The 26981-nt window shown below is 49.8% G+C and overlaps 1 protein-coding gene across 4 annotated transcripts in view; it reads right to left on the reverse strand.

The window, feature by feature from the left end:
- The window catches only part of AFAP1L1 (actin filament associated protein 1 like 1), a 60137-nt gene that overhangs the window by 25998 nt on the left and 7158 nt on the right, over positions 1 to 26981 (reverse strand). For 2 of the 4 annotated variants that reach the window (XM_008179552.4, XM_008179554.4), the window contains one exon: positions 112 to 240. In XM_008179552.4, coding sequence (XP_008177774.3) covers positions 112 to 240 — 129 coding nt within the window. Of the gene's footprint in view, positions 1 to 111; positions 281 to 19988; positions 20375 to 26981 lie in introns of those variants that run through there. The other 2 variants (XM_042850810.2, XM_008179553.4) reach the window with 2 other exon arrangements.

Raw genomic sequence — 26981 nt, forward strand, 5'->3', positions numbered from 1 at the left:
CAGAGCCTCCTTTGCAAAGCCAGTTAAACCTCAGGGCAGTCCTGGAGAGAAGTGGGGGGAGAAGAAGCGGAGCGAGGCGCTGTACAGTAGGGGCCAGGAGAGCTTACTGACCTGCAGGGGGCTGCAGCTTTTGCAGGATAGTGGAGACAGCCAGTTTCTTCTCCATGGTGGTAGCGCTCAGGTACTCATGATCCAGCAACTTGAGCAGCACGCTGAGCTCCGGGAGGAGCTGGTCCAGCACTGGGGAAAGCAGCAGAGAGAACAGGAGTCAGGGAGCCAGCTGGGGGAGGAGAGAACAAAACGATCCAGGCTGAGGGGTTTGGGCTACTACAAAGGCTGGAGGGGAACTAGGAAAAAGCAGCCTGGGGGCAGAGACTGTTTGTGTTCCGAGTTTGTACAGTGCCTAGCACCATGGGGCCCTGGTCCAGGATTGGGGCTCCTAGGTGCTCCGGCAATACAAATAATAAACACACACCACCACCTACTGAGTGTTTGGACAGAGATACAGCAGAGCCTACGAGGGAGCTGGAGAAACAATAACTCCATTTCCAGCTGATCCTGCAGGAGGGCACCCACTCGGTCAGGTCATCTGAACATCACCTGCAGACAGGGGACCCTGCTCACTGCTTTTGGATACCCTCTATAAAAACCCCTCTCATGGGGGTCAGTCACATACTGGTTTGGAGCCAGCGTCCATTTTTCAGACCCCCCCCCCCCCCGAGGTTTGGGATCAAAGGGGACATCAGATAAAATAGTCTCCGATAAACTAAACACACTCAACCCAGAACTAAAACACATTGTGAATTTACAAGCAGAGGCAACTGCAGGCAAAGAGCGAAGGGGAAGATGGGCGAGCAGAGACTCTAAGGGTACGTTACACTGCCCATGTCACAGCGTGGCCACGGCAGCATTGTGACGTGGGCAGCACAGTCACGCTTTATCGCCAGGGGAGAGCTCTCCCAGCAATAAAATAACCACCCCGAAAGAGCGGTGGTAGCTTTATTGCCAGCAGTGCAGCTCCCAGCGATAAGGTGTTGTTTATACTGGCGCTTTTCAGCGCTAAAATTTTTGTCGCTCAGGGGATTGTTTTTTTCCACACCCCTGAACGACTAAAGTTTTAGCGCTGAAAGTGGCAGTGTAGACACAGCCCAAGCCTTGAGACTGAGCAGGTCTTAACCTGATACCCGGCTGCCAATAAAGATAATGTCCTTGACACTATTTCCCCCTATTCCTTGACCCGATCCTCAATTCCTATCATGTTTTTTTAAAAGAACCCCCCTCCTTGCAAGGTTGGGAATTACGTTCCTTATATTTTTTTCTCTGCTCTGTCAGACACGGACACAGCACTGTTATTGTAGGGTAGCTCTTGGGTGCTGGCAGCCATTTTCAGAGGAAGAGCAGGAGAACATATGTTTTGGAAGGAAAACAGAGCTTCCCGAGGACTTTGCAGGCCTAGCGTTCTGCACCTCCCCACTTTGGTGCAGAGAGGGGCTGCTTCAAAGAGTTCCACATGATTGGTGTTGTTTTAAACCCCTTTTGCTTTGTGACTCCTGCTTCAACAAGGCCGGCTGGCCAGAGACCCCCTCAAGCCGCCTCTGGGCTCCTGCAGCTTTTCACACCCCTGCGTGGAATGCAGCAAAGGCCAGTTGGTATCTTCAGAGGTGCTAAAAATCAAGCTGCTGCTACAGAGCAGGGAGGGAGAGGGAGAGATAAGAGGAGCTGAAGGGCGAGGTTGACATTGTGCAGAGCACCCTTTGTCATCCGGAGAGTGGCTGCTCTCCTGTCCAGACACCTCTTGGACAGTGTTCACTATGCAAACACACACATACAGACTCTTCTGACCTTGCGTCACAGGCAGGAGACAGCTGGCCACCTGCTGAGCTCACTGGGGAACACTGGCCTATCAGATCATAAGAATGGCCATACTGGGTCAGACCAAAGGTCCATCTAGCCCAGTATCCCGTCTACCAACAGCGGCCAATGCCAGGTGCCCCAGAGGGAGTGAACCCAACAGGCAATGATCAAGTGATCTCTCTCCTGCCATCCATCTCCACCCTCTGACAAACAGAGGCTCGGGACACCCTTCCATACCCATCCTGGCTAATATCCATTAACAGACTTAACCTCCATGAATTTATCCAGTTCTCTTTTAAACACTGTAATAGTCCTAGCCTTCACAACCTCCTCCGGCAAGGAGTTCCACAAGTTGACTGTGTGCTGTGTGAAGAAGAACTTCCTTTTATTTGTTTTAAACCTGCTGCCCATTAATTTCATTTGGTGGCCCCTAGTTCTTGTATTATGGGAACAATAACTTATTTACTTTCTCTACATCACTCATGATTTTATATACCTCTATCATATCCCCCCTTAGTCTCCTCTTTTCCAAGCTGAAAAGCCCTAGCCTCTTTAATCTCTCCTCATATGGGACTCGTTCCAAACCCCTAATCATTTTAGTTGCCCTTCTCTGAACCTTTTCTAATGCCAGTATATCTTTGAGATGAGACCACATCTGTACACAGTATTCAAGATGTGGGCATACCATGGATTTATAGAAGGGCAATAAGATACTCTCAGTCTTATTTTCTATCCATTTTTAATGATTCCTAACATCCTGTTTGCTTTTTTAACCACCGCTGCACACTGCGTGGACATCTTCAGAGAACTATCCACGATGAAGCCAAGATCTTTTTCCTGATTCGTTGTAGCTAAATTAGCCCCCATCATATTGTATGTATAGTTGGGGTTATTTCTTCCAATGTGCATTACTTTACATTTACCCACATGAAACTTCATTTGCCATTTTGTTGCCCAATCACTTAGTTTTGTGAGATCTTTCTGAAGTTCTTCACAGTCTACTTTGGTCTTAACTATCTTGAGCACTTTTCATTATCACTATTCAAATAGCTCAGCAGGGCATTCCTCAACCTCTATCACCCCTATGACCATAGAGCCTAATGGTCCCAGCCAGAGTGGGGCCCCATTGTGTCACCTACTGTACAGGCAGACAACCCCTGCCCCAAAGGGCTCACAGTATTATTGAATACCTACAGGAGGTCTCCAGGAGAGCTGACAACGCAGCATAGACTCAAGTGCCAGCAGCACACAGAAGACACTCAGCTCTATAGTCTGTGTGTCAAATGGGAACTGCACCAGTGCCTAGTTTTCTCCATGCCTGGCCAAAGTCAGCAGCTGGGTGAAGAACAGCTGGCTGAAGTGGATCCTAGGCAACATTGGGTGGGGTGGTGGGGGAATACTAGCTAGATCAAAACAAACCGAAACTGCTCCACAGAACTTGCCTCCCCTCTAGGTTTGTCTTGGCTAGGATTTAAAGGCGACGCTGTTAGAAGGTGTTAGTAACATGGTCTAGTGGAGACAGGCAAATTGTTAGAAGTCCACACTGCCCTGTTTCCAACACACGTTTAGGTATGTCTTCACAGCACATGAAGGCGCGACTAGCGTGGACAGGTATACCCTTTAACCTAGCTAGCACCGATAGCAATAGCAGGGAAGATGCGGCAGCACGGACGTCAGCACAGGATAGCAAGTACAAGCTCGCTGGGGACCGGAGGTAAATACTCAGGTTGTGAGCCCACGCTGAAGCCTGTGCCACCACATCTATACTACTCCTGTTGGTTGTACTAGCGAGATGCCCACGCTGGTGTCAATGCCTACCTATGCTATAATCACACCTTCACTGGTGGTGTAGACATACCCATCAAATGTGTGAAAGAGTGCCAGCTAACACTGTACCTTTAAATCTTAGGCCTAGCAAGCCTAGAACATCTCCCTCTTTTGAGGGCCTCTGCCCTCAGACTGGTAAGTCATTACACTGCTCAGTGCTACTGGATACCCAAATAACCATGTGGTGAAACGGGCACACTTCTGTCTGCACCTGATGAGAGGATTGCAACCCCTCCTACAAGACACAGGCCTGACTACCTTGATCTATGCAGTCATGACTTCCTAGCCATGCGTTTCAATAATTAAGTGGAACAAAGCACTAGATCCCAAAAGGGATTCCAACTAGAACAAAACATGGCAGCCTGTCCGTTTAGCGATACAGATTGGCATGAACTTGCTCCTGGCACTGGCTCCCCATGGAGCACAGAGCCCAGTTCCAGGTCTCTGGTCTCTTATCCAAAGCTCTCCATGGAATTGGCCCAACTACTGAGAGATTGCCTCTCTGCCCATGACCTTAGCCGCCAATGGCAGTAATGTTCCACTGGAACAATGAATCTGTTGACCCTCAGATTAGTCCAGGAGGCAGAGCTGGATTTGGACTATGGAACTCCTGGCCACAAAGTACAAGAATGACCACAGAACTAACGGTTTCAGAGTAGCAGCCGTGTTAGTCTGTATCCGCAAAAAGAAGAACAGGAGGACTTGTGGCACCTTAGAGACTAACAAATTTATTAGAGCATAATATAATGTCACCTTCAGCCCCCAACTAAAACCTCTCCAGCGCATCATCAGAGATCTACAACCTATCCTGAAAGATGATCCTTTACTCTCACAGATCTTGGGAGACAGACCTGTCCTCGCTTACAGAGAACCCCCCAACCTAAAGCAAATACTCACCAGCAACCACACATCACTGAACAAAACCACTAACCCAGGAACCTATCCTTGTAACAAACCCCGATGTCAACTCTGTCCACATATCTATTCCAGTGACATCATCATAGGACCTAATCACATCAGCCATACCATCAGGGGCTCGTTCACCTGCACATCTACCAATGTGATATATGCCATCATGTGCCAGCAATGCCCCTCTGCCATGTACATTGGCCAAACCGGACAGTCTCTACGCAAAAGAATTAATAGACACAAATCTGACATCAGGAATCAAAATACTCAAAAACCAGTGGGAGAACACTTTAACCTGTCTGGTCATTCAGTGACAGACCTGCGGGTGGCTATATTACAACAGAAAAACTTCAAAAACAGACTCCAACGAGAAACTGCTGAGCTAGAATTGATATGCAAACTAGACACAATCAACTCCGGTTTGAATAAGGACTGGGAATGGCTGAGCCATTACAAACATTGAATCTATCTCCCCTTGTAAGTATTCTCACACTTGTTATCTAACTGTCTGTACTGGGCTAGCTTGATTATCACTTCAAAAGTTTTTTTTCTCTTAATTAATTGGCCTCTCAGAGGTGGTAAGACAACTCCCACCTGTTTATGCTCTCTGTATGTGTGTATATATATCTCCTCAATATATGTTCCATTCTATATGCATCCGAAGAAGTGGGCTGTAGTCCACGAAAGCTTATGCTCTAATAAATTTGTTAGTCTCTAAGGTGCCACAAGTCCTCCTGTTCTTCTTTTCACAGAACTAACCACTTCCACAACTGAATGCAAGACTCATTTCTTCAACTTAGCTTTCCTTCTCTCTCTCCCCCCTCCCCCTCCCTCCTACAGGCTGGGAAGAAAGAGACATCATTGTTATTTCTGCTTTGAGGGACTTTGGACCTGCTCAGATAACGTGCTGAGTTATGTGGGGGTGAAGGTGGGGAAAGGGGATACAAGAATCTAGATAGCAAGCAACATTCCAATAAGCAGGTGTACATCTCATAGCTGTTAACCCAATTCCTCACTGAGTTCCCATCTCCATGCACCCCAAGGCAGACGTTACCCATACCAGCCATATATACTACAGCATATACTAGAAAACACACCCTGCAGCTTTCATAGCTCTTCTCCTCCTGCTATGCTGGGCTGCACTACACACTCTCCAAGTATCCCTGACGCTGATCAGACTGGCTTCTCCCTCCCCAGCACAGAGCTACCATCCATGGTTTTGGCCTGCATAGGAAGTGCAGGTTTAGGCTTGTCAGATTAGGGACATGACAGCTGGGGTGGATAAGATCCAGACAGGTTGCAAATATCACACACAGCCTGAACCGAGCTGCTGAGAGTTAAAGTTTGCCCCTCTACTTTGTTCCATTATTTTTCATTTTCATGCTGTCCCAGGTCCTAGTGGGACCAAGTGCAGAAGTGCTGCGTGACTGGGTCAGCCTTGCTGTACTTCTGGCCCAAATGGAAGCAACATCTCATAAGAACAGAACATAAGAAAGGCCATACCGGGTCAGACCAAAGGTCCACCTAGCCCAGTATCCTGTCTACCGACAGTGGCCAATGCCAGGTGCCCCAGAGGGATTGAACCTAACAGGCAATGATCAAGTGATCTCTCTCCTGCCATCCATCTCCACCCTTTCACAGACAGAGGCTAGGGACACCATTCCTTACCCATCCTGGCTAATAGCCATTAATGGACTTAACCACCATGAATTTATCCAGTTCTCTTTTAAACTCTGTTATAGTCCTAGCCTTCACTACCTCCTCAAGTAAGGAGTTCCACAAGTTGACTGTGCGCTGCGTGAAGAAGAACTTCCTTTTATTTGTTTTAAACCTGCTGCCTATTAATTTCATTTGATGACCCCTAGTTCTTGTATTATGGGAATAAGTAAATAACTTTTCCTTACCCACTTTCTCCACATCACTCATGATTTTATATACCTCTATCATATCCCCCCTTAGTCTCCTCTTTTCCAAGCTGAAGAGTCCTAGCCTCTTTAATCTCTCCTCCTATGGGACCTGTTCCAAACCTTAATCATTTTAGTTGCTCTTTTCTGAACCTTTTCTAGTGCCAGTATATCTTTTTTGAGATGTGGAGACCACATCTGTACGCAGTATTCGAGATGAGGGCGTACCATCGATTTATATAAGGGCAATAATATATTCTCAGTCTTATTCTCTATCCCCTTTTTAATGATTCCTAACATCCTGTTTGCTTTTTTGACCGCCCCTGCACACTGCGTGGACATTTTCAGAGAATTATCCACGAGGACTCCAAGATCTTTTTCCTGACTTGTTGTAGCTAAATTAGCCCCCATCATATTGTATGTATAGTTGGGGTTATTTTTTCCAATGTGCATTACTTTACATTTACCCACATGAAATTTCATTTGCCATTTTGTTGCCCAATCACTTAGTTTTGTGAGATCTTTTTGAAGTTCTTCACAGTCTGCTTTGGACTTAACTATCTTTAGCAGTTTAGTATCATCTGCAAACTTTGCCACCTCACTGTTTACCCCTTTCTCCAGATCATTTATGAATAAGATTGGTCTGAGGACTGACCCTTGGGGAACACCACTAGTTACCCCTCTCCATTCTGAAAATTTACCATTAATTCCTACCCTTTGTTCCCTGTCTTTTAACCAGAAATTAATGGAGATATTCTATCTCCTAGAACTGGAAGGGACCTTGAAAGGTCATTGAGTCCAGCCCCCTGCCTTCACTAGCAGGACCAAGTACTGATTTTACCCCAGATCCCTAAGTGGCCCCCCTCAAGGATTGAACTCACAAGCCTGGGTTTAGCAGGCCAATGCTCAAACCACTTAGCTATCCCTCCCCCCATCTCAATGGAAATCTCACATGCAAGCCTCACACAAGATCTCCAGCCCAATTTTGCAGACTCAGGGGATTCTGAGGAGGTCTGGAAATGCACCTGAACTTATGGGGGCTAGCTTAGATCTAAAGGAACAGTTTAAGGTTGGCCCAATGCTAATTATGGCACAGCAGAGGCTTTGACACTTTCAAGAAAAGGCAGGTCTTTGAGAGCAGAAGCAAGTCAGATGCAGAAAACCCCAGGGACAGGAAAAACCTGCCGATAGAGAACAGCAAAGGGAAGAAACATCAGAAGCCAGAGATAGAGTCTTTCCTTAGGCATGTTTGAGCAATCACCTGTTGCCAGCAAATCTGGGAGGACAGGAAAGTGTTGGCTAGGGAGGGAAAGGCGGAGGACCCAGTGGGAGAATTGCAGTTGAGCCAGCCACTGATTCTCTGTGTAGACATTAGTGTAAGTCGTAGGACCCCTTGCACCACAGTTACCCGATGGTAAAGAACAGGCAGTGAAAAGAAAACAAACAAACAACCAGGCTCAGCATTAGCCGAGATCCCCAGGGGGAAAGCACTGAGGAGGAGGAGGAGGAGGGGAGAAGAGACTTGCACTCCCCAGTCACTGCAGCTTGCTCGGAGGTAGAGAGCAGCATTCCCAAGTCATACAGCTCAGCAAGCCCCCCACCTGGGACCCTGTCCCGCTGTGGGAACCTTCTCTCTCTCTCCAAACTACCTTCAGCCCAGCCCTTCCCCCGCTTCCTCCAGGGAATCAGTGCGTCATCAGCACAGCAACAAGATACCCCTGAACTAATCTGCCACTGGTGGGATGAGTTTCTCAGCTGCTGTGACCCTCCCCGACACAACCCAGTTCTTGTCTTGCCTGTGGGAGGTCGGGAGTGGGAATAGGACAAGAACAAACTATACCCAAACCCAAGTTCTCCTTTGATTTCATCACAGGTCCTGGGGACCCAATAACAATCCCTGCCAGCTGGTCACCATACGAGGCAAGAGTGTATTGAGTGCATCAGTGGTGGGTGCCAACCCAGGGTCAGGCTCTGAAGGAAGGCAGAGATTTGTGAATTCCAGTTCAGGGGGCCAGGAGAATGCCCAGTGAACCCCATTCCTGCAGGGGTTGCCAAAGTGATCGTGCATCAGTACAAACATCAGCCAGACCCTATTCTGAGAAGTGCATGTACTGTGAGTCAGCAAAATCCGAGCAGGCACGGTTCACAACGGGCTCCAGGTCTCCTCAGCCAGAGTGGTGGGAGGCGAGTTCCTGGGGCTGACCACAGGGGGATTCGAATGTGCTGACGAGTGGAGTGGGGTGGAGGGTCGAGATATACAGCATGGGCATGCACCAGCCCCACCAGAACAAAGCTTCAGTTCTATGGCGCGTGGGAGGCGAGCGATCCGGTACCTGACAGGAGGGTGCCACCCCCTAGATTGTGATGCCTGCACAGCAACCCCCAAACCACACAGGCCTCATTGCCATTCGTAATGGAAGCCTGGTGAGCCACATGGCCGGGGGGGGGGGGGGAATTTGGTGTTGTTTTTAAACAGGACTGGCAGCGTGACCTGCTACAACACCATGCCATCTGCGTTCAGGAGGTGCTTGCTTGGAGTGGCTCGCTGCTCTTGAGCTCAGTGAGGGACGCTCCACCTCCTACGGGGTGAGTATCAAGGCAATGCTCCCGCATGGTGCGAGAGGGTGCTGTGCTGCAGGAGGCATTGGAAAAGAAGGGTCCTGATTGCTAATGTTCATTAAAGACCTGTGGGTGTCTTGCAATAGTTGGGGGCAAAGCCCACATCCTGTCCAAATGCCAATTCAGACAGCTGTCTAAATTCCCCCTGCAGCTTCCATGGAAAACGGCTTTGCTGCAGATTCAAGACAAGAGTCTCCTTCGCTTGGTGTGGTGTTGCTTTATGGCTGATGGCACCTGCCACCTTCCATCCCAGAGGCAGCTGCATTTCAACAGAGCTCGAAGGGATGCTGGTGTATAAGCGCTTGCGGACGGAGTCTAGGCTGGCTTCTCAGGAGTTCAGCCTAGGCGAGGTAAGGTAAAGATGGCTTTAAGCCACCCTGAGCAGCTCAGGCTGCAGGCTGAACTGGGGGCCACAGCACGGCCTCCAGAGCTGCTCTCACTTACAGCAGCCTTACGCAGCGGACTCTAGGTGCTCTGGCCACTTGCATGCCTGCCCCCAGCACAACCCTCTGCCATTGCCAGAACTGGAGGGAGGTGGCGCAGGATCAGGTAGAGCAGCTCTGCATGGGAGGGGGGGAAATTCCCCCAGGGGCCATTCCAACCCCTTTATGCCCCAGGAGATGTAGACGGGGCCTTGCGAGTTCGTCGTTGTTCAGCTGCTGGGTGAAGATGTCTGCAGCTCACGTTCCGGCAGGTTATGTCTCTCTCCGGGCGAGGCTCTGCTCCTGAGGAAGGATGGAGAACTGAGCACTAAGCAGGGGGCAGTGCTGGCCCAGCTCAAGGGGGAAGGACCCTGTAAAGAAGCCAGTCCAGCTGCTACTCCCAGTCATGGCGAGAGAGACACTGGCTTCTTCCAGATTTATTTCCAAAGATGCTCTGGTCTCAGATGGAGTCTGTCCGTGACTGATGGGTTCATCAGCCTTGAAACACGGCGGCTTTGATAAATGGACTGACAGGCAGAAGCCCTCTAGTTCCATGGTCATGCTTGTGGCCTCTGCAGAAGTGGGAGCATGTCGTCTCATGAAGCAGCCCCCCGGGGTCAGCCCATGGCTGTAGGAAGCAGCAACGCTAAGCCGGCAGCCCTGGCCAAGCTGGAGGGAATACAGCGGAGGTCCAGCATTGCCAACTCTTACGATTGTCTCTTGATGTTTGGGGGGTTCTCAGAGCCCCAGCTCCTGGTGCCAGAGGACTAGGTGAGAATCCAGCTTTCTTTTTAAAGTGAGCCCATGTCTAGGCCTCAGGATTGCAGAGAACAGCTGGAAAAATGTGAGCTTGAGAGGCTACGAACCAAAGACAAGAACCCAACATTTTCAAAGTCTGTTTTTGGGGGGCCTGACTGGAGTTTTGTTCACTTGGGGGTGGCGAGTCTGCAGGCCTAGAGCTGATGCGGACTCTGAATCTGGTAGAGATGGGCCCAGACACACCCAGGTTCCCCCTACTCTCTCCCCACCTCTTCTCTGGCTGGACCTGAAGCCCCGACAACTCTGGTTTCTGGGGGCAGGTTTCTAGCCCAGGTCACTGCCTGTCCAGGATGCAGGCAGGATACAGCCCTCACAAGCCTCTTCCTGCCTCCTCAGCTGATGCACTTCTATCTCCACAAACCTTCTGTTTCCTTCTCCCTCACCAGAGCCAAGCTAGACATTAACCCCTTAGCACCTTGGCGGAGATGGATTGGTCAGCGCCTCTCCCCCCCAGTCTACGTGCAGGGGGTTTGCAGACACCCTGCTCTATTGCTGGGCTCCAGACCATGAGGGGCTGGGAATCAGACCTCCACCCCTCTCCGGAAAGCTTCAGCAAGGCTTGGGAGCAGGCCCCACCCAGCTGGTCTGTGATGGGAGAAGGAGGTGTGTGACCCTTGGCTGAGAGACCAGGGCTCCTGTGCACTGTAACACAGCTGAGCTCCTGAGCAGAAAAGAACAGAGACCTGGGACCAGCCTGCTTAGTGTCAAGCTACTGCAGGAAACCCCCTCCCCTGCTAACAGCTCCAGAGCCACAAGGCCCAGTTTGGGTTGCCAATTTTGGTTGGACGTATTCCTGGAGGTTTCATCATAGGACAACCTTTCATTAAAGATTAATCTTTAATCCTGGAGGGTTGGCAACTTGGGCTCCAAACACCACCAACAAAATAAATGGATTTCTTCAAGCACAGAACTTGGGGTAAGGGTGAATGAGGTCAGACAGTATAATGGGCTGGGACAGTGCTCAGCTGCCACCTAATCAACCTTTCATTGTCCTCATTCTCCAGGAACCTGTGGATGATGCGGGGGAAGGGGTGCCTCCCAGTGGGACAATCTCTCTTCACAATCCCTTGAGGTCTACACTGGAATATCCCATCAGGGCACTGAACCAACAAACTGCAGCAAAACCAAACACCCCCATCCAGAAATACAAGGATGTTCCATGGGCCAAGAAAGCGAATCACCCCTTGGGGGAGGAGGGTGCCATTCCTCCATAGCTCAGGAGAGGTGACAAGCTGGTGGGGCACAAGGGTTGAATGAAGTCTCTGGGATCCCCTGTCCATCGTGTCCACTTGTCTTTCGGCACTTCGGCTCTGGTGGCAGCCAGGGAAATTCAGTCCAGCCGGTGTAGGGAGTGTGTCATCCATACACACACACACACACGCGCACGGGAAGTTTCCTGTCAAGAGCCCATCTACCTGGCATCCCCAGCTATAGTCCTCTTCTAGCCTTCCCAATTCCTCCTCCCAGTCACTGATCCTGTCACTCGCTCTGTGGGTTAACAGCATTTCTGAAAAAAGGACACTCACAGCTGCCCAATACCTCTGCCCTCAGCCACCTTTAGTTATTAGCAGTTCACTCAGCTAATGTGACATTGACACGGTAAGTTAACATCACCCAGACACATGAAATTCACTGTTCGCCTGAACGAGCCCACATCACCCCCACATCCCACCACCGGCTGGGGTAAAACCAGGCTTAGGGAAGCAGCCCAGAAGCATCAACTCCTCTGGGTTCCCCTACTGCAGAATGACCTGTATGTCCCCCATAGCCATACTTCTAAAGCTGACCTTGGCGGTGAAGAAAAAAAAGCAATGCCCGAGGGCACTAAGAAACGCCCTCCTCCTATGCAAACAGGCCACTCTAATAAGTTGTCCTGAACCTTTGCATGCCCAGACTAGCCACCCATAGCAGATGCTAGACCTCAGTCTGTGGTGCAGGCCAGGCCCTGTCCTCTTGCCAGCCTGAGTCACAGCCACCAGTTCCTGCCCGAGGGTCTCACCCCTTTGCCCTCAGTCAGTCCAAGTGGCTGGTCTATTAATAGTCACAAAGCAGGCGTGATGTGGTAAATGGGGGTGACGGGGAAGGGTCAGGAGACCCCGGCGCTTACACAAACGACAAGCAGCGTCTGCAGAAGAGGCAAGAGCCCTGATAAGCGAGGCCTGTAACGCAGCATTGCAAGCTGGTGAGCTCATCCAGTGCCGCCTTGACGGATGGCCCTGGAGTTGGGGGGCATGAAGCTAGGATCCAGACTGGCACTGAGGGCTCCTTTGTTTTCCCCTCAGCTGAGCTGTCCCCTCCTGTCTCCCTTGTTAAACGCACACCGAAATACAAATTGAAGGGAGAAAAAAGCCAATCAAAGACGCCTGTGATCCCAGCTGGGGGCATGTGAGTCGCTGAGCCAAGTCTGCCCCGGGGGAGCGGAGGAGGGGAAGGAATTAATTTCCGACCTCGTTAGGCTCCCAGCCCAGATAAGGTTAATGTATGGTGGCTGCAGGAAATGAGAGAGGAGATTGTCTGCGGCTTGACTCTCAAGAGGCTTCCCACCCCCCACCCCTCCATTGTGCCAGCAGCTTTTGCTAGAGTTTGGGGTGCTAGGCAGGTAACCAACCTCCACTGATAGTGGGGAGTCCCATGGTCACCCCCACCTTCCCATTTACAGTGGGGTGGTGCATGGTAGCAGGGAAATGCCGAGGCAACGCCTTTCGCCAGGACCTTCCTACTCCTCCAGAGGGTACAGCCACGCCACGGGGGGAGGGAGAGGGGGGGAAACAGGATAGGATATGGCACGCTGCTAAAGGAGAGACGCATCAAGGGAAGTCCCAGTTAAGGCAGGGAAATCTGAGACATTAGGGGTGTCTTGCAGCTCCCCTCCCAACAATGCAGAATTGCTCCCTGCACTGTGTTCTCCAGTCTAAAATGCCTCATCTCTTGAGCCTTCTACCAAGTCCCCTGGCCAGGCCCCATGGTGAGCACTAAAACCCTTTCCCTCCCCTGTTTCTGGAAAGCACCAGCACTGATCCATACAGCTCTATTAATGCTAAGGAAACCCAGGGCAGCCATTCGCTTCACCCCACACACCTGCAAACCCTGTTCCCTTTAAAGGGTTCCCTTCTGCTCTCATCGTATAAATCCTAGGCAGGCCCCCCACAATATTGCTGTGCACCACTCAGCACTGTACAAGTGCTCTGTTCAGCCATGGACAAGTCCTCTCCAGCCAGTAAGACTTGGAGCACTGGAGGGAGTAGAGGGAAGAAGAAAGGATGCCAGGTTAGCAGAAATGGACTTTGCATTAGCATAGTTCTGAGTCTCACCTCCCAGCACCGACGTCCAAGTGACTAGATGGTCACCCGGAGGCAAATTACTCAATGGCAGGATGGAAACAGCTTCTAGACAAATACCACCAGTTAGCAGAGATCTACTTTTGTAAAACAGATTGTAATAGTTTGCCCTTCTCTAGCACCATCCATCATAGGAGCCGAAGCTCTGTACAGACATTAATTAATCCTTCTACAACCCTGTCAAAGTAGGCAAATATTTTTATACCGATTTTGTAGATGGGGCAACCGAGGCATAGAACAATCACATGAGTTGCTCACGATTGCACAGCGGACCAGTGAGACTAGGAAAGGGAATCCAGGAATCTTTCTGATCGGTAGATCACTGTCAGAAGTGGTCTTAGCTGTTTTGCCAGCAGGGCAGAAAACATTTTCACCCCTTCCCTCCCCAAACAGCAGAGCAATCAAAAGAGCTGGACAATCAAGAGCAGAGAGGAAAAAAAGCGCCAAGTGGCAAGCAGTTCAGTGCCCCCTGGAGGTTGGTGCCCCAGTCCTGACTGCACTCCCTCGTGGAGATTAAAGAAGAGAGATAAGCAAATCCACCTTTGAGATTTCTCTTTGCCCAAGAAATTGAAGACTCAGGCCAGAGGCCGCCTGGGAACCAGAGCTCAGAGGAAGGGGCTGTGCAGGGCTTTCCAAAGGGCCTGGTGTTTTGGGGGTTTAATGTTCCGAGTGGCTGGGTGTCTCGTGCTCTTCCTTGAAAGCATTTGTGTCAAACAAACAATTCTGGCCTTGGGGGCTCAATCAGCCGCAGCCGTGAAACCACAGAGCCCTGGAACAGAAACAACAACTGAGACATCAAAGGGCCTCCCTGCTCCCCAGAGGAGAAACTGAACTCCACATCAAAGCTGGCCAGAGGGTCTGAGCAGGTGAATGCAGCCAACAGGAGACCCCACACCCTCACCACAGAGCAGTAGTCTAGCTGATGAGGCATCTATAGGGGGCTCCCCCCTTATCTGGCTTTAAGGGATGGCTCTCACCTGTTTGTTTCTTCAGGGACTTCACTAACTTGCAACTGCTTGTGTTTAACCCCAGACATAGTTACCTGGAGCGCTGCTGGGCTGAGAGGCCCCTGGAAGCTGGTGGGTGTAGGATGGAATAGTGACAGAAGCCTTTCTACTGTAATGACAGCCTGGTCCCTCCTTTGGTACCCTGGGCCTTTCCCAAGAGGGAACTGGTTTCCAGCCACTGCTTTTGAGGTTTGGAAAAGGGAGGGAAGGATTTTTAGTTTGCAGGAGATAGGGGTTTGTGGAAGCAGCTGGTTTGGTGCTGGCTCTGCTACAGTAGTGGGGGAGTGGAGGTGACTCAGCTGAGCTGTTGTGGGAAGCCCAAGCCTGGAGTAGCGGAGGTCAGGACTGAAGTGCATTGGCAGAGACAGTGAGGTGGGATGGCACTGCTCTGCCCATACCCTGCCTGGCTCTTGCCAGTGCTATCAGCCCCTCGCTTTCTTGAATGCTAAAATTCCCCACCAGAAAACAGATGCGCTGGCCCCCTGCTGGCTGTGCAGTCAGCCCAACCCCAGTGTGTATCAGGGGGAATTCCATCCTCCTGTGCAGAAAGGAGATATTTGACCAGTCCCGCCATTGTGGTGTACCTCCTCTTCCGCTTTGTTTCTTCAGTATGGAGAGCTCTATGTTTGGAGCACTGCTATTTCCTCAGGGGGGCAGGGGGATTCCCACATTGCCGTGCCATAAAGGGATTGTTTGGTAGCAGTTAGCAGCTGCTGGCCCTCCTCTGTCCCACACGCTGGCACAGGAGCAAGATGTTGCTGCTAAGTGAACTCCCATCCAACCTGCAAAAAGCAGGGCACAGCAGAGCTTTTGCAGCAGTTTCCCAACCAGCAGAGCCTTGGGGAGGTTTGTTTCACGTGGAAAGGACAGTGGCCGGACTCGTAGCATTGATCCATACTCATGGGCTGGTGAAACGACTACGTGATAAGGCCCAGCCACTTACAAGGACAGGTCCAGGCCGGTGGCGAGGAGTCTCTGTGGGTTAATGCACTGGCCTTTCATCTTGGTTCTAATCCTGCCCAGAGGTCACAAGCAGGATACAGAGGCCCTCACCTGCTGCCACGTAGGACAGGTGGGCATGGTGCCCCCTCCCAAGCCTGATTGGCAAGGGAAGAGCTGAAATGAAAGTTGATGAGAAAGCATCTCTGGAACCCCCTGCATCTTCTCTGCGCTTGGACCCCCATCCCCAAGCCTGCAGCACCAGAATCACCGAGCTGCCGAGGCCCTGACGTCCTGTCCCTTCCTTCCTCTGGCTGGACATTACAAGCATTTCCTTCCGATCCCAGGTGAAGGCCAGGAGGGGGAGAGTGAGTGGGGGAAAATGATGACCATTGTTTGTAGCTAAAATAAAATACACACTTCCTGTTACTGTAGGCAGGGCCCCAAGACAGTGCAGCTGCCAGTGGAGGGCTGTTTAGAGCAAACAAACCAGCAATAAACAGAAACATTTATAGTGCTACTGACCCTTGGAAAGCCATAAATAGGCAGGGAGCCCAGGGACAGCCATGGAAGGGGTGAAGATTGGGGAAGACCAGGGGAAAGGGAATTCGCCTGCTACATTGCACTTTTACAAAGGTGAAAACTCACCCTGGCTGGAATTGCTCAGCTGCCTGGATAGCGTAATGCACAGAGAGCAGCTCTGATAATGCAAGATTTATTTGCTTATCATTTATTCAGTGAAATGTGGCCAACTTCATCAGATAAATTATTCACAACGAATAATCCCATCGGCTCTGCACCACGGCTAGTGCTGAACAGACAGCCTGAGGGCCCATATGGGATTCCTCACACTAGAAGCAGGTTCTCCTAACTCCTAGGAGCCCGTCTGTCACACCGTGCCTGGGTTTGGCTGTGCAGGCCACTTCAACTGTAGCTCACATAAAGCCCGGGAGCCTGGTTTACTACAGCCAGGAAGGTAGGTCAGGACACCAGGGTTCTTCCTTAGTGGTTTGGGAAGTGCCCTTAGAACTTTAGTGTGCACCTGGACAGCTCCCCAGAGAAGAGTCATGTTTGGGACCATGCAGGCCCCTGCAACATGCTCTCAGCGGCACTTACCCAGTTCTGCTGCCTCCCTCCCTCCTTCCTAACCTGTCCACAAGCCAGCATTCAAGGTCTTGTTTATTCACTGTAAAAGGCTGCGGTTGCTGGAGCAATTTGGTCAGGGCCCCTGCTCGTTCCCCACGCCTCTTCCATTCACCAGCTGCTTTCTTTTCAGTGGGGAAGGAGGTGGAGTGGGTGGAAAGCACAGGCCCCAACAGGCGAGGAAGTTCCCTGGCGTAGGGAAGCTCAGCTCTCCCACCATTGTTCCTTTGTATTGGCTGTATTTTGTACTTCCAGAAGAATTGTTACGAAGCTGGGAAACCTGCAAAGTTTGCTGCCCCTTAGGCCTCTCCCACTGCCTCAAGGGAGGTCCATTGGCGCATGCTGTAGTGGGGATGGGTGTCCTAGGAGGGCTAGGTGCACGCAGCTGGGACAGCAAGAAACATGGCAGCAAAGAGGCTGAGAAACACAATGGGGAGAAGGAAGGACTTTCAGAATCCCCCACCTTACCCATTACCCCTGCAGCGTGTGGTGGAATGGCAGGGCTCCCTGCGGTGCCTGCTCCCCACGAGATAGCGCTCAGGCTGTTGGCCCCCCCACTCCCCGATGCGGCTGCGTTTCAGTGGTGATGTGTGCATGCAGGTGATGAAGCACCTTTGGATTGACTCTTCTCTAGAGTGCTTTGGTCACTAACAAGCCCACTTAGGTCTTATAGAAGGTTTCCAGAACTGAAGGCCTTGGGGGATTCATGCAAACCTAGTACCCATACTCAAGCTCACCCACATTGTCTGGCTAGAGAACACCCCAACCGCCCCCCCCTTCTATTATTTCAAATGCTGAATACGCTGAGGACTGGGTTACTAGAGGCAGTTTGCCCTGGAAGAGCCTCTGCTAGGCTGAGGTGCTCCTTGCGCAGCCCCGACCCAGACACAGTTGTTGCATTCTAGCACCCAATTGCTGAGCAGGAGCCAATGGTCTTTTAGGAGAGCTGAGCATCTCCCCTCATCCCCACCCATGTGTGGGTTACAAGCCTTCTGACCTCCTACTGCCCCAGAAGGGAATTTACCCATCCCACACATGCAGCAATCCTCCCTGCAGCCTCCCCCAACAGGGCGGGCACTCTAGGATCATAGACTTGGCTTTGCCTTTCAGAACAGGTTAAAAATCTCCACCATAAGCCAACATCATGTGAGTCAAAAGAGGGAGGAGTGTCCCCCTGTCCCATTGTGCTGATTAATAGCCTTACCGGATAACCCTAGACAAACTAGCCTTGAAGGATTAACATGAGATGCACTCAAAGGCAGGGGAAAGGGGGGCGGTGCGGTCTCAGTTCAATTACTAGCTGGCTTCTCTTTTTATACAGGATGAAGGAGCCTGCAGGTTTCAGAAAAGGTCCACTGGCTCCCTTGAACTATCCCAGTGCAGGGGGAGAAGACACAGGAGAGCCAGAGATAGTGAAAAGGCTGCACACACCAGCAAGGCTGCTGCTCCTTCTTCACCCTTGGCTCCACCGCGGACCGTGACCCGCTGCTGAGAGCGGCTGGCAGCAATGGGGTCCCCTCTGGGCCAGGTTGAAATGCTAGTGTAGATGGACCCAGACCCTTTTCAGTAGTGTTACAGCTGCCTATGTTGCTAGCTGCACTGGGTTCAAGAGGGTTTGGCTCCTGACCACACAGGCATCCATGCTGTTTTCAGCACTAGTTGAGGGGACCAGGAGTCCCCCTGTTGATAAAGGATTGCCTAGAATGGACCATTTTTCCTGCCATAAATAAGAGCTCCATAGCAAAAGCCCTAACACCTTATCAGTGGCAATCCTCTCAATTACACAGGAAGATGCAGAGACCCTGGCCCTGATTCTCAGTTATGAACTTGTAGCAGGAGCAAGGAGTGGGGGGCAGGGCAGTGCAAGGCAAAAGTGCAGGTGGGCCCTGGGAAGCCCCCAGTAGCTGTCATTCAGTGTGTCCTACATGGCCTAAACACTTCCTCCCCCTACACCATTTTCTACACCAGGGAACAGCGCTGGTTTAGAGCCCTTCCATCAGCTCAGCCCCTTCACTAGCCAGAGGCCCACAGCACAAATGGTATTCTCAGGGAGTTCACTCTACCCCCTTTAAGAAGCCAGAGCAGCAAAAGCGGGCCTTAGTGTAACAGGACGGGGCCTGCTACCTCCAGTTCATAAAACTGAGTGCATGTGCCAATGGTCCAAGACACAAGGAAGGGGCTGGAGGGAGAAGGAACCCACAATTCTCCATTACGGTAAGGGATTCCAGCTCTGATCAAGCTTATGAGGCATTTTGCTTTTAAGGTTGCCAACTGGCCCTTAGGAAGCAAAATACACATCTTGATCATGGGGTCTGACCCCTACCAAGCTAGAGAACAGACCCCAAGTGGAGAGAGCTGGAGTTACAAACCATAACTGATTTAGCACAAAAAGCCCTCCCACTTTTGGACTCTCCAAGAGCCAGAACACACTGGATTTAGGGTAAATCTACAGAGCAATTGGGAGATGTGATTGCAGCATGCATAGACACACCTGAGTTAGTTTACATCTGGCTACCTCTAACAATAGCAGAGAAACCACAGCAGCACAGGCTCGCTACTTGAGTACATAAATCAGGGTCCCAGGCGGGCTTGTACTCAGACAGAAAGCCTGAGTCGACACCCACATTGCTGCGGCATCACTGCTATTCGAGTTAGCTGAGGTATGTCTACATATGCTGCAGTCACATCTCTGACTGCAGCAGCTCCACTGGAGTCACTCCTGACTTATCCCAGCATGCATGAGAGGACAATCTGGCCCTGAGAGGGGTCTGCTGACCAGGGGTTTTACCAGCTGGCTCTTTAGCTCACACACACAGTGGGGTTCACTACCTGGCATTTAAATACTGTTTGTGTATACAAATAGTGAGGGAATAAAAACCAAAAAACCCACCATTATGCTTCTTTCCTGTTCCCCATGGGTTAGAGAGCGACATTGGGAAAGCCCTGCAGCATGTGGGAGCGTCATGACACCGCTGCTGGGCAGTTTGGAAGCATTTGCACCCCTCTGCTCCCCACTTTGGCACTACTCAAAGCAAGGATTTGCAGATTATGGCAAGAAGCATAAAGGTGCTTGTGTTATCCTTTAACTAATCACTTATGTATCTTCATCGTTAAATGGATGGAAGCAGCCTGTGCATGCACCTCAAATCCACATCAGTGACAGTAGGGAAAAAACTCCATTTGACTTCAGAGTAAGTCTATACTCACTTAGACCAGGGTTGGAGACCAGCAAGTTCTCCCCCAGACTGAATTCTGTCAACTCTTTGCACCTCCAGAGGTAAATCTTCAGCTCTATGGCGGAGTTTCCGTTTACCATCCCTTGCACCACACACGAGCCCCTTCAGTTCAGTAGTCAGACTGATCTCTCATTTGTGGCACGGTAGCGCCAATTAAGTCTGGAGTCATGCCAGGGATGCACTTGGCTGAAGGAGTGGCGTGTTGACTAGCTTTCAATATTCCAGCTACTAGGATCATTTTCAGACAAATGAAATTCCAGGCCTAGAGCATCTGGAGGGAGAAAAGTGCTGCTCTTCACAACAGCATAACCAAACAATGGCTCAAACCCAAGAGATTCAGAACTATACCCTGGCATTTCTAGTGCCTTTCTCTGAACTTGCTGGAAGAGGGACGTCTTGTGGTTGTCTGCTTCTTATAGAGTCAATAGAAATGGGAGAGAGGGGATGGGTTATGGTCACGGCTGACCTGTATTTGTTCAGTATACAGTTTGTACGTGCAGCTAGTTTGCAGTTCCACATTCTATCTGGGGAGTTGCACAGTTGTGCATGAATTACGTGGCTTAAAGAAATGCAAAGAGCTGGTACTTACTATCACCTGTAGGGTTCAGAATTAACATTCTATCAAGGTAAACAGGACACTTTGTGCTGCTCCAGACAGATGTTCTGAGCTAAGAAACCCCAGGGACTCACACTGGGAAGCTTCTTCACAAGCACAAGGCCTACATTTTTAAAAAAAGGCAAGCTAACATTTTGCAGAATCAGAATCTGCTAAGGAGGCTGGATAAATACACAGATGGGAGTGGCCAGGAATAGGACACCCCAACCTAGTCCAAAAAGCACTTGTAGCTTTTACCCACACTAAGCTTCCTCCCTAGAAAAGCCAGACTGAAGGCTCCAGCATCTTATTTGGATGGGCAACATACCTTTCCTCATGCGAGTAGCCACACTGAAGTCAATGGAACAGATCACATGCCTAGAGACTAACTGCATAAGCAAGGGTCTGCTCTTGCAGACCTTGATTGCAGTTTGGTTGTGGAGTCAGCTGCTATCATATTTAGAAGTGAATTTGGAGCAAGACTAAATTTAAGACATTTTAGTGACTTGAGTCATTTTTCAACAAATGAAACTCCAGACTAGCAATTAGAGCACAGGTCTGGGAATCAAAATCGCTAGATTCTACACCGACTTCTGCCATTGGCTCAGTGAGAGATCTTGGGTAAGTCACCCCCTGCCCCCAGCTCCGTGCCTCAGTTTCCCCATTGCTAAAAAAAAGGATAATACTTCATGTCTCAAGGATGTTGTGAAGCTTAATACTCTTAAAATGCTTAGAGGTGTGTAGATGAAAGATCCAGGAGAAGGGCTAATTACATATTTTCTAGGGTTCTCAAATTAGGTTGTTTTCACTGGCATGAGCATCACACACGTGGACAGTAGGGATGTGTGGACACACACACACACACACACACTTTCTTTAAAGTAAGTTTTAATGGATGTTAACAAGAATAGTGAATAAAAATGTATGCAGTGATGGGTGGTGTAGTCATGTTGGTCCCAGGATATTAAAGGGACAAGGTGGGTGAGGTCATATCTTTTACTGGACCAACTTCTGTTGGTGAGAGAGACGAGCTTTCTAGTTTATACAGAGCTCATTCTTCAGGTCTGGGAAAGGTACTCCGAGTGTCGCAGCTAAATACAAGGTGGAACAGAAGGATGCAGCTGGGGGTCATTGTTAGTGGGTTACCGATTGTTGTAACAAGCCATAAACCCAATGTCTCTATTCAGTCCCTGATTTTTAGTGTCTAGCTAAATTATTAATTCAAGCTCCCAAACTCATCTGTTGAAGGTTTCTTTTGAGGAGGCGGCGAGACAGAAAGTGATCGCTTTGTGAAAAAGTGTTCACCTACAGGTGACAGGGTGTTTTTCTCTTTTATCATTTTCCTGGGTGAACTCATTCAATAGTCTAGTGCAGGGGTCGGCAACCTTTCAGAAGTGGTGTGCCGAGTCTTCATTTATTCACTCGGATTTAAGGTTTCGCGTGTCAGTAATCCATTTTAATGTTTTTAGAAGGTCTCTTACTATAAGTCTATAATATATTACTTTACATACAATAATTTAGTTAATAAGGTTTTTAAAATTCTTAAGAAGCTTCATTTAAAATTAAATTAAAATGCAGAGCCCCCCGGACCGGTGGCCAGGACCTGGGCGTGAGTGCCACTAAAAATCAGCTCGCGTGCCGCCTTTGGCACGCGTGCCATAGGTTGCCTACGCCTGGTCCAGTGATTGTCTGGTTTTCTCCAGATTGAAGGGGTGAAGTAGCCTGTTAACATCTATTTCAAGGGATTGTGTTTAACTACTCAGGCTAAACTCTTTTCCACCCTGTATTTAGTCCACCCTGTATCGGTCTACACTATGGACCTTACAGTGGCACTGCTGTACTGATGCAGCTGCACCGGTGTAAGATCTCCTGTGTAGCCACTCTATGCCAGTGGGAGAGAGCTCGCGTTGACATAATTAAACCACCCCCAATGAGCAGCAGTAGCTATGTCAGCAGGAAAGCATCTCCCATTGACACAGCGCTGTCTACACCGGCACTTCTGTTGGTGTAACATGTTGTTCAGAGGGGTGTTTTTCCACACACAAATTATACTGACAAAAATGCTAGTGTAGACAAAGCCTCACCCACCTTGTCTCTCTAACAGAAATACAAGAATACAGCTGCCTTCACATTGAGTCATAGAAGTGGAAAAGCCCCATTAGGTTACCTAATCCATCCCCTGCCATTGGAGGCTTGTTCTCATCGGTATATTCTCCAATGTGTACTAGAGAATAGCTGCACAAATCCAAAACATGAGCTATCCAGATAATTATTAACAGATCATTTAAACTCACACAAAACAACCCCAGTAATTGAATTGGATATAAAAAATTAAATCTACACAGCTAGATACACAAGGGTTTGATGGTTGCTTTAGTGCTATACTTTGTATTATAGACCTTGAAGTCTGAGGATGGGGAGGTGCCAGAGAAAGGAGAATATTAGCAGACTCTCCGAAAGGTTTGTGTGGTTTGTTACAGTTAAAGCCAGGAGAAAAAGCAAACTGAACTCTCCTGAAATGGACAAGTTGCAGCTGTCGGTCCTCTGGTCAGAAGGGGGCTATTGCTTGGGATTTTCTTTGGATTAGTAAAACAAAAAACAAAGAAAATAAAGGCACCATGACTACTGCGTATATTCATGAACAGCAATGCCATGCCTGAGTGCCCCCTGTGCAACGTAGAACAGGTCTGCTCGCCTGCGGTGGGAAATCCCTGCAGCTCAAAGCTATAGTGTGGCAAGTGGCTCCATCAGTGTTGAACTGCCCAACTTTGATCAGTTCCTATACCAGCCTTTGCCCCCCTTACCTCATCTGCCACACACACACACACACACACACACACACACAGAGTTTCCCAACCTGGTTACAAACATGGTTCCAATCTGTGGTGTAGACTGGATTGTAACCATGGCCCATAGCTTTATAGGTAAGGATTACAGGTTTGGGTCACTTGATTAGAGACTAAATTATAATCTCATTATCACGGAGTGTGGGAGAGTTAGGGCTCTGCACCCCCCACTTTCTGCGATTTACCATGACTCTTAGCCAGCCAGTAAAACAGAAGGTTTATTAGATTACCGGAACACAGTCCAAAACAGAGCTTGTAGGTACAGACAACAGGACCCCCTCAGTCAGGTCCGTCTTGGGGGGCAGGGAGCTTAGACCCCCAGCTCTGGGGCACTCCCTCCATTTCCCCAGCCAGCTCCAAACTGAAACTCTCCAGCCCCTCCTCTTGCCTTTGTCTCTTTCCTGGGCCAGAAGGTTACCTGATCTTTGTTCTCCAACACCTTCAGTTGGCACCTTTGCAGAGGAGGGGCCCAGGCCATCAGTTGCCAGGAGACAGGGCATCAGCCATTCTCTGTGCAGACAGCATCAAACTGGCCCCCTAGGGCTCTGCAACAACCACACACCCTTATCCCACCACCTAGATACTTAAGAACCGCATAGGGGAAACTGAGGCACTCACACAGTATTCAGAAAAAACATTAAGAACATTCCCACTTCGTCACACTCATGTGGAGTATAAATCTGGAGTATCCTCATTGAAGTCAATGGAGTCACACCAGTGTAAATCTGGTGTAAGAGATCAGAATCTGGGTGTATACACCTCTACCCCCATATAACGCGACCCGATAAAACACGGGTTTGCATATAGCGCGGTAACCCCAGGGCTCCAGCAGCGGGGCTTGGGCGGCGCTTTAAAGGGCCCGGGCTCCCTGCAGCGGCTGGAGCCCGGGGCTCTTTAAATCACCACTGGAGCCCTGCCGCTGCTACCTCGATATAACGGGGTTTCACCTATAATGCGGTAGGGATTTTTGGCTCCCAAGGCCCCCATTATATCGGGGTAGAGGTGTATTTACAACCACTCTCTTGAGAGCACTTCATGATATCTTAAACAATGAATGAAGAGAGGGCTGAAATGCCCTTTTAAAGGAATAGCCAGCCAGGGTGCAGACCTGCTGAGTAATGTATAAAAACAAACTTAAGACCAAAGGAGCGAGTGTTCGGATTACTCAGACCCCAGAGTAAACCCTCTTTTTAAAGCCAAGTTCTGGCATCGGTCTCTTCAAAACAAACCCTGTGGAGTGCAGAAAGCAGCGTTTGCCTGGCCTCAGTGCATGGCCCTCCCCTTAGATAGGAGACAAGGAGATAAGGGCCCAGGAGACCACAGAGACTGGAGCGGGGAGCTGCTCAGTGGCACAGTTCTGGAGGGCAAGCCAATGCAGAGAGCCAGACCCCCTGTCAGGAGGGAAATGCCCCCCCTTTGTAGTCCCTTTCAAGACCCCAATTAAAGCTGCCCCAAGGGACATGCATTTCCTGCACTGGGGTTTTCTTTCCTGGATTGGTATTGATTTTGGGAAATGAAAGGATGCAAATAGCTCATGAATAAAACCCACAGACGAGGAGGCTTCAAAGAGCCTCCGGGAAGCTGCAGCCGAACAGACAAGGACAGAGGTTTCCATCGCCTCCTCTGGGAGGCAGAGGACAAACACGCAAACAGGAAGGGCCCCGTGGTAGGGTAACAGCTATTTTTACCTTCAAAGCACTCAGTGACCAGCTCCCTTGTGAGCGGTCACAACCCCCGGCCCAGGAAAGATGGGTCAGTATCCTTAGCCCCATTTTGAAGATGGGGAAATGGAGGCATACAGCTGTGTGTGATACTTATACAAAAGATTGGGTGCAGAAGATGAAAAGCCATCTCTACAGGCACTACAAGAACCTGGAAGCAACATCAGGAAATCCTCCCAGGCCGAAGCTTCCCCACTGCCAGAGCCATTAGCTCACGATGCTGGGAGAGGATCCAAAATACTGGGTTTGTCTTTGCTTACCCACCTCTCTCTCAGAAACCCGTTGGCTCCACCGTGCCCTCCCCCCCCCCCCCCATCAACCTCAAGCTCCAGAACAGCTAAGATCATCGCTAATTGTGTTCACTGCGGTAGAAATTCTGCACACTCAGTAGTCCAGGGCTCAGTTACTCCAGCCAGCATTACAGCTGGCCCCCTGGCATCACTTACTGCTGAACACTGCAGAGACAAGAGTACAGCCCCGATGGTTAGCAAGGCACAAATGGGGGGTCTCTATAAAGTAGATCTCTAGAGATCCTGTAGGGCCTGAGTATCCTCTGGAAGGGGCTGGGGACCCTCCACTCCTGTTTAGTCAATGGGAGCTGAAACCACTCACAACCCTGCAGGATTAGGCTCAGATAGATGTCACACAATGTCCCAGAATACTTAGGGGTAAATAATTCAGCTTCAGCAGAGAACAGCCAAGGAACGGGGAAAAATAAGACAAAGAAAAAATATGTTTAGATATGGTAGAGTCAGTGAGGGGACATGGGGAGACTGGCCTAGACTTCCATGAGCTGCAGAGCAGAAGGCTCTTTCCCTGGCTGTGGCCAGAATGGGTGAACAGACAAGATGAAGCTGTGGCTGGAGAAGCAGAGGATGGAGCACAGTGAGATCCAGCCCATGAGGTCAGCAAACCCACAGAGAGCTTAAAAAACCTGCACCCTGGACAGTTTTGACCTAGAACCTGAGAACGCTGTTTGTGACTTGTCTGAGCACCACAGGAGTCTGTGGGTGGCTCAATCACCCTCAATAGCCCAGAGTGGGAGCTCCTTTTCTGAATTCTTTGCCAACCTGATTTTTTCCTGAAGCGAGGAGTTCCCGGTATACAGAGTCTCAGTTTAAAATAAATAAATAAAATGAAAAACCAAGATGAAAAAGCTCTCCAAAGCACTACTTTCTGTGCCTGGCAAAGGCTGGCATGTGCAGCAGGCATGCACTACCACTGCACCCAACTAAACCATGTTAGCAAGTGACCACGAGCCTAAGGGCTGCTCTTAGTTTACACAACCTGGATCTAATTGCAGCACAGCCACCGCAGCACCCTGCACCTTGATCCAAGCAGCTATTGAAGAGCAGGATGCTGTGGTGAATGTGTGCGGGTAGCACTTTGCCCACTATCAATGCACAGCATTGGTGTTTCACAGGGAAAGTTGACATACTAGAGCAGGGGTAGGCAATCTATGGCATGCGTGCCAAAGGTGGCATGCAAGCTGATTTTCAGTGGCACTCATACTGCCCGGGTCCTGGCCACCAGTCCGGGGCGCTCTGCATTTTAATTTAGTTTTGAGTGAAGCTTCTTAAACATTTTAAAAACCTTATTTACTTTACATACAACAATAGTTTAGTTATATATTATAGACTTCTAGAAAGAGACCTTCTAAAAACATTTAAATATATTACTGGCACGCAAAACCTTAAATCAGAGTGAATAAATGAAGACTCGGCACACCACTTCTGAAAGGTTGCCGACCCCTGTATTAGAGGGCCACAGAGAAAGCAAAACTTCGCGCCCGGGACAGCAGT

Source organism: Chrysemys picta, chromosome 8, assembly GCF_011386835.1.
Source record: "Chrysemys picta bellii isolate R12L10 chromosome 8, ASM1138683v2, whole genome shotgun sequence".
Classification (NCBI taxonomy): Eukaryota; Metazoa; Chordata; order Testudines; family Emydidae; genus Chrysemys; species Chrysemys picta.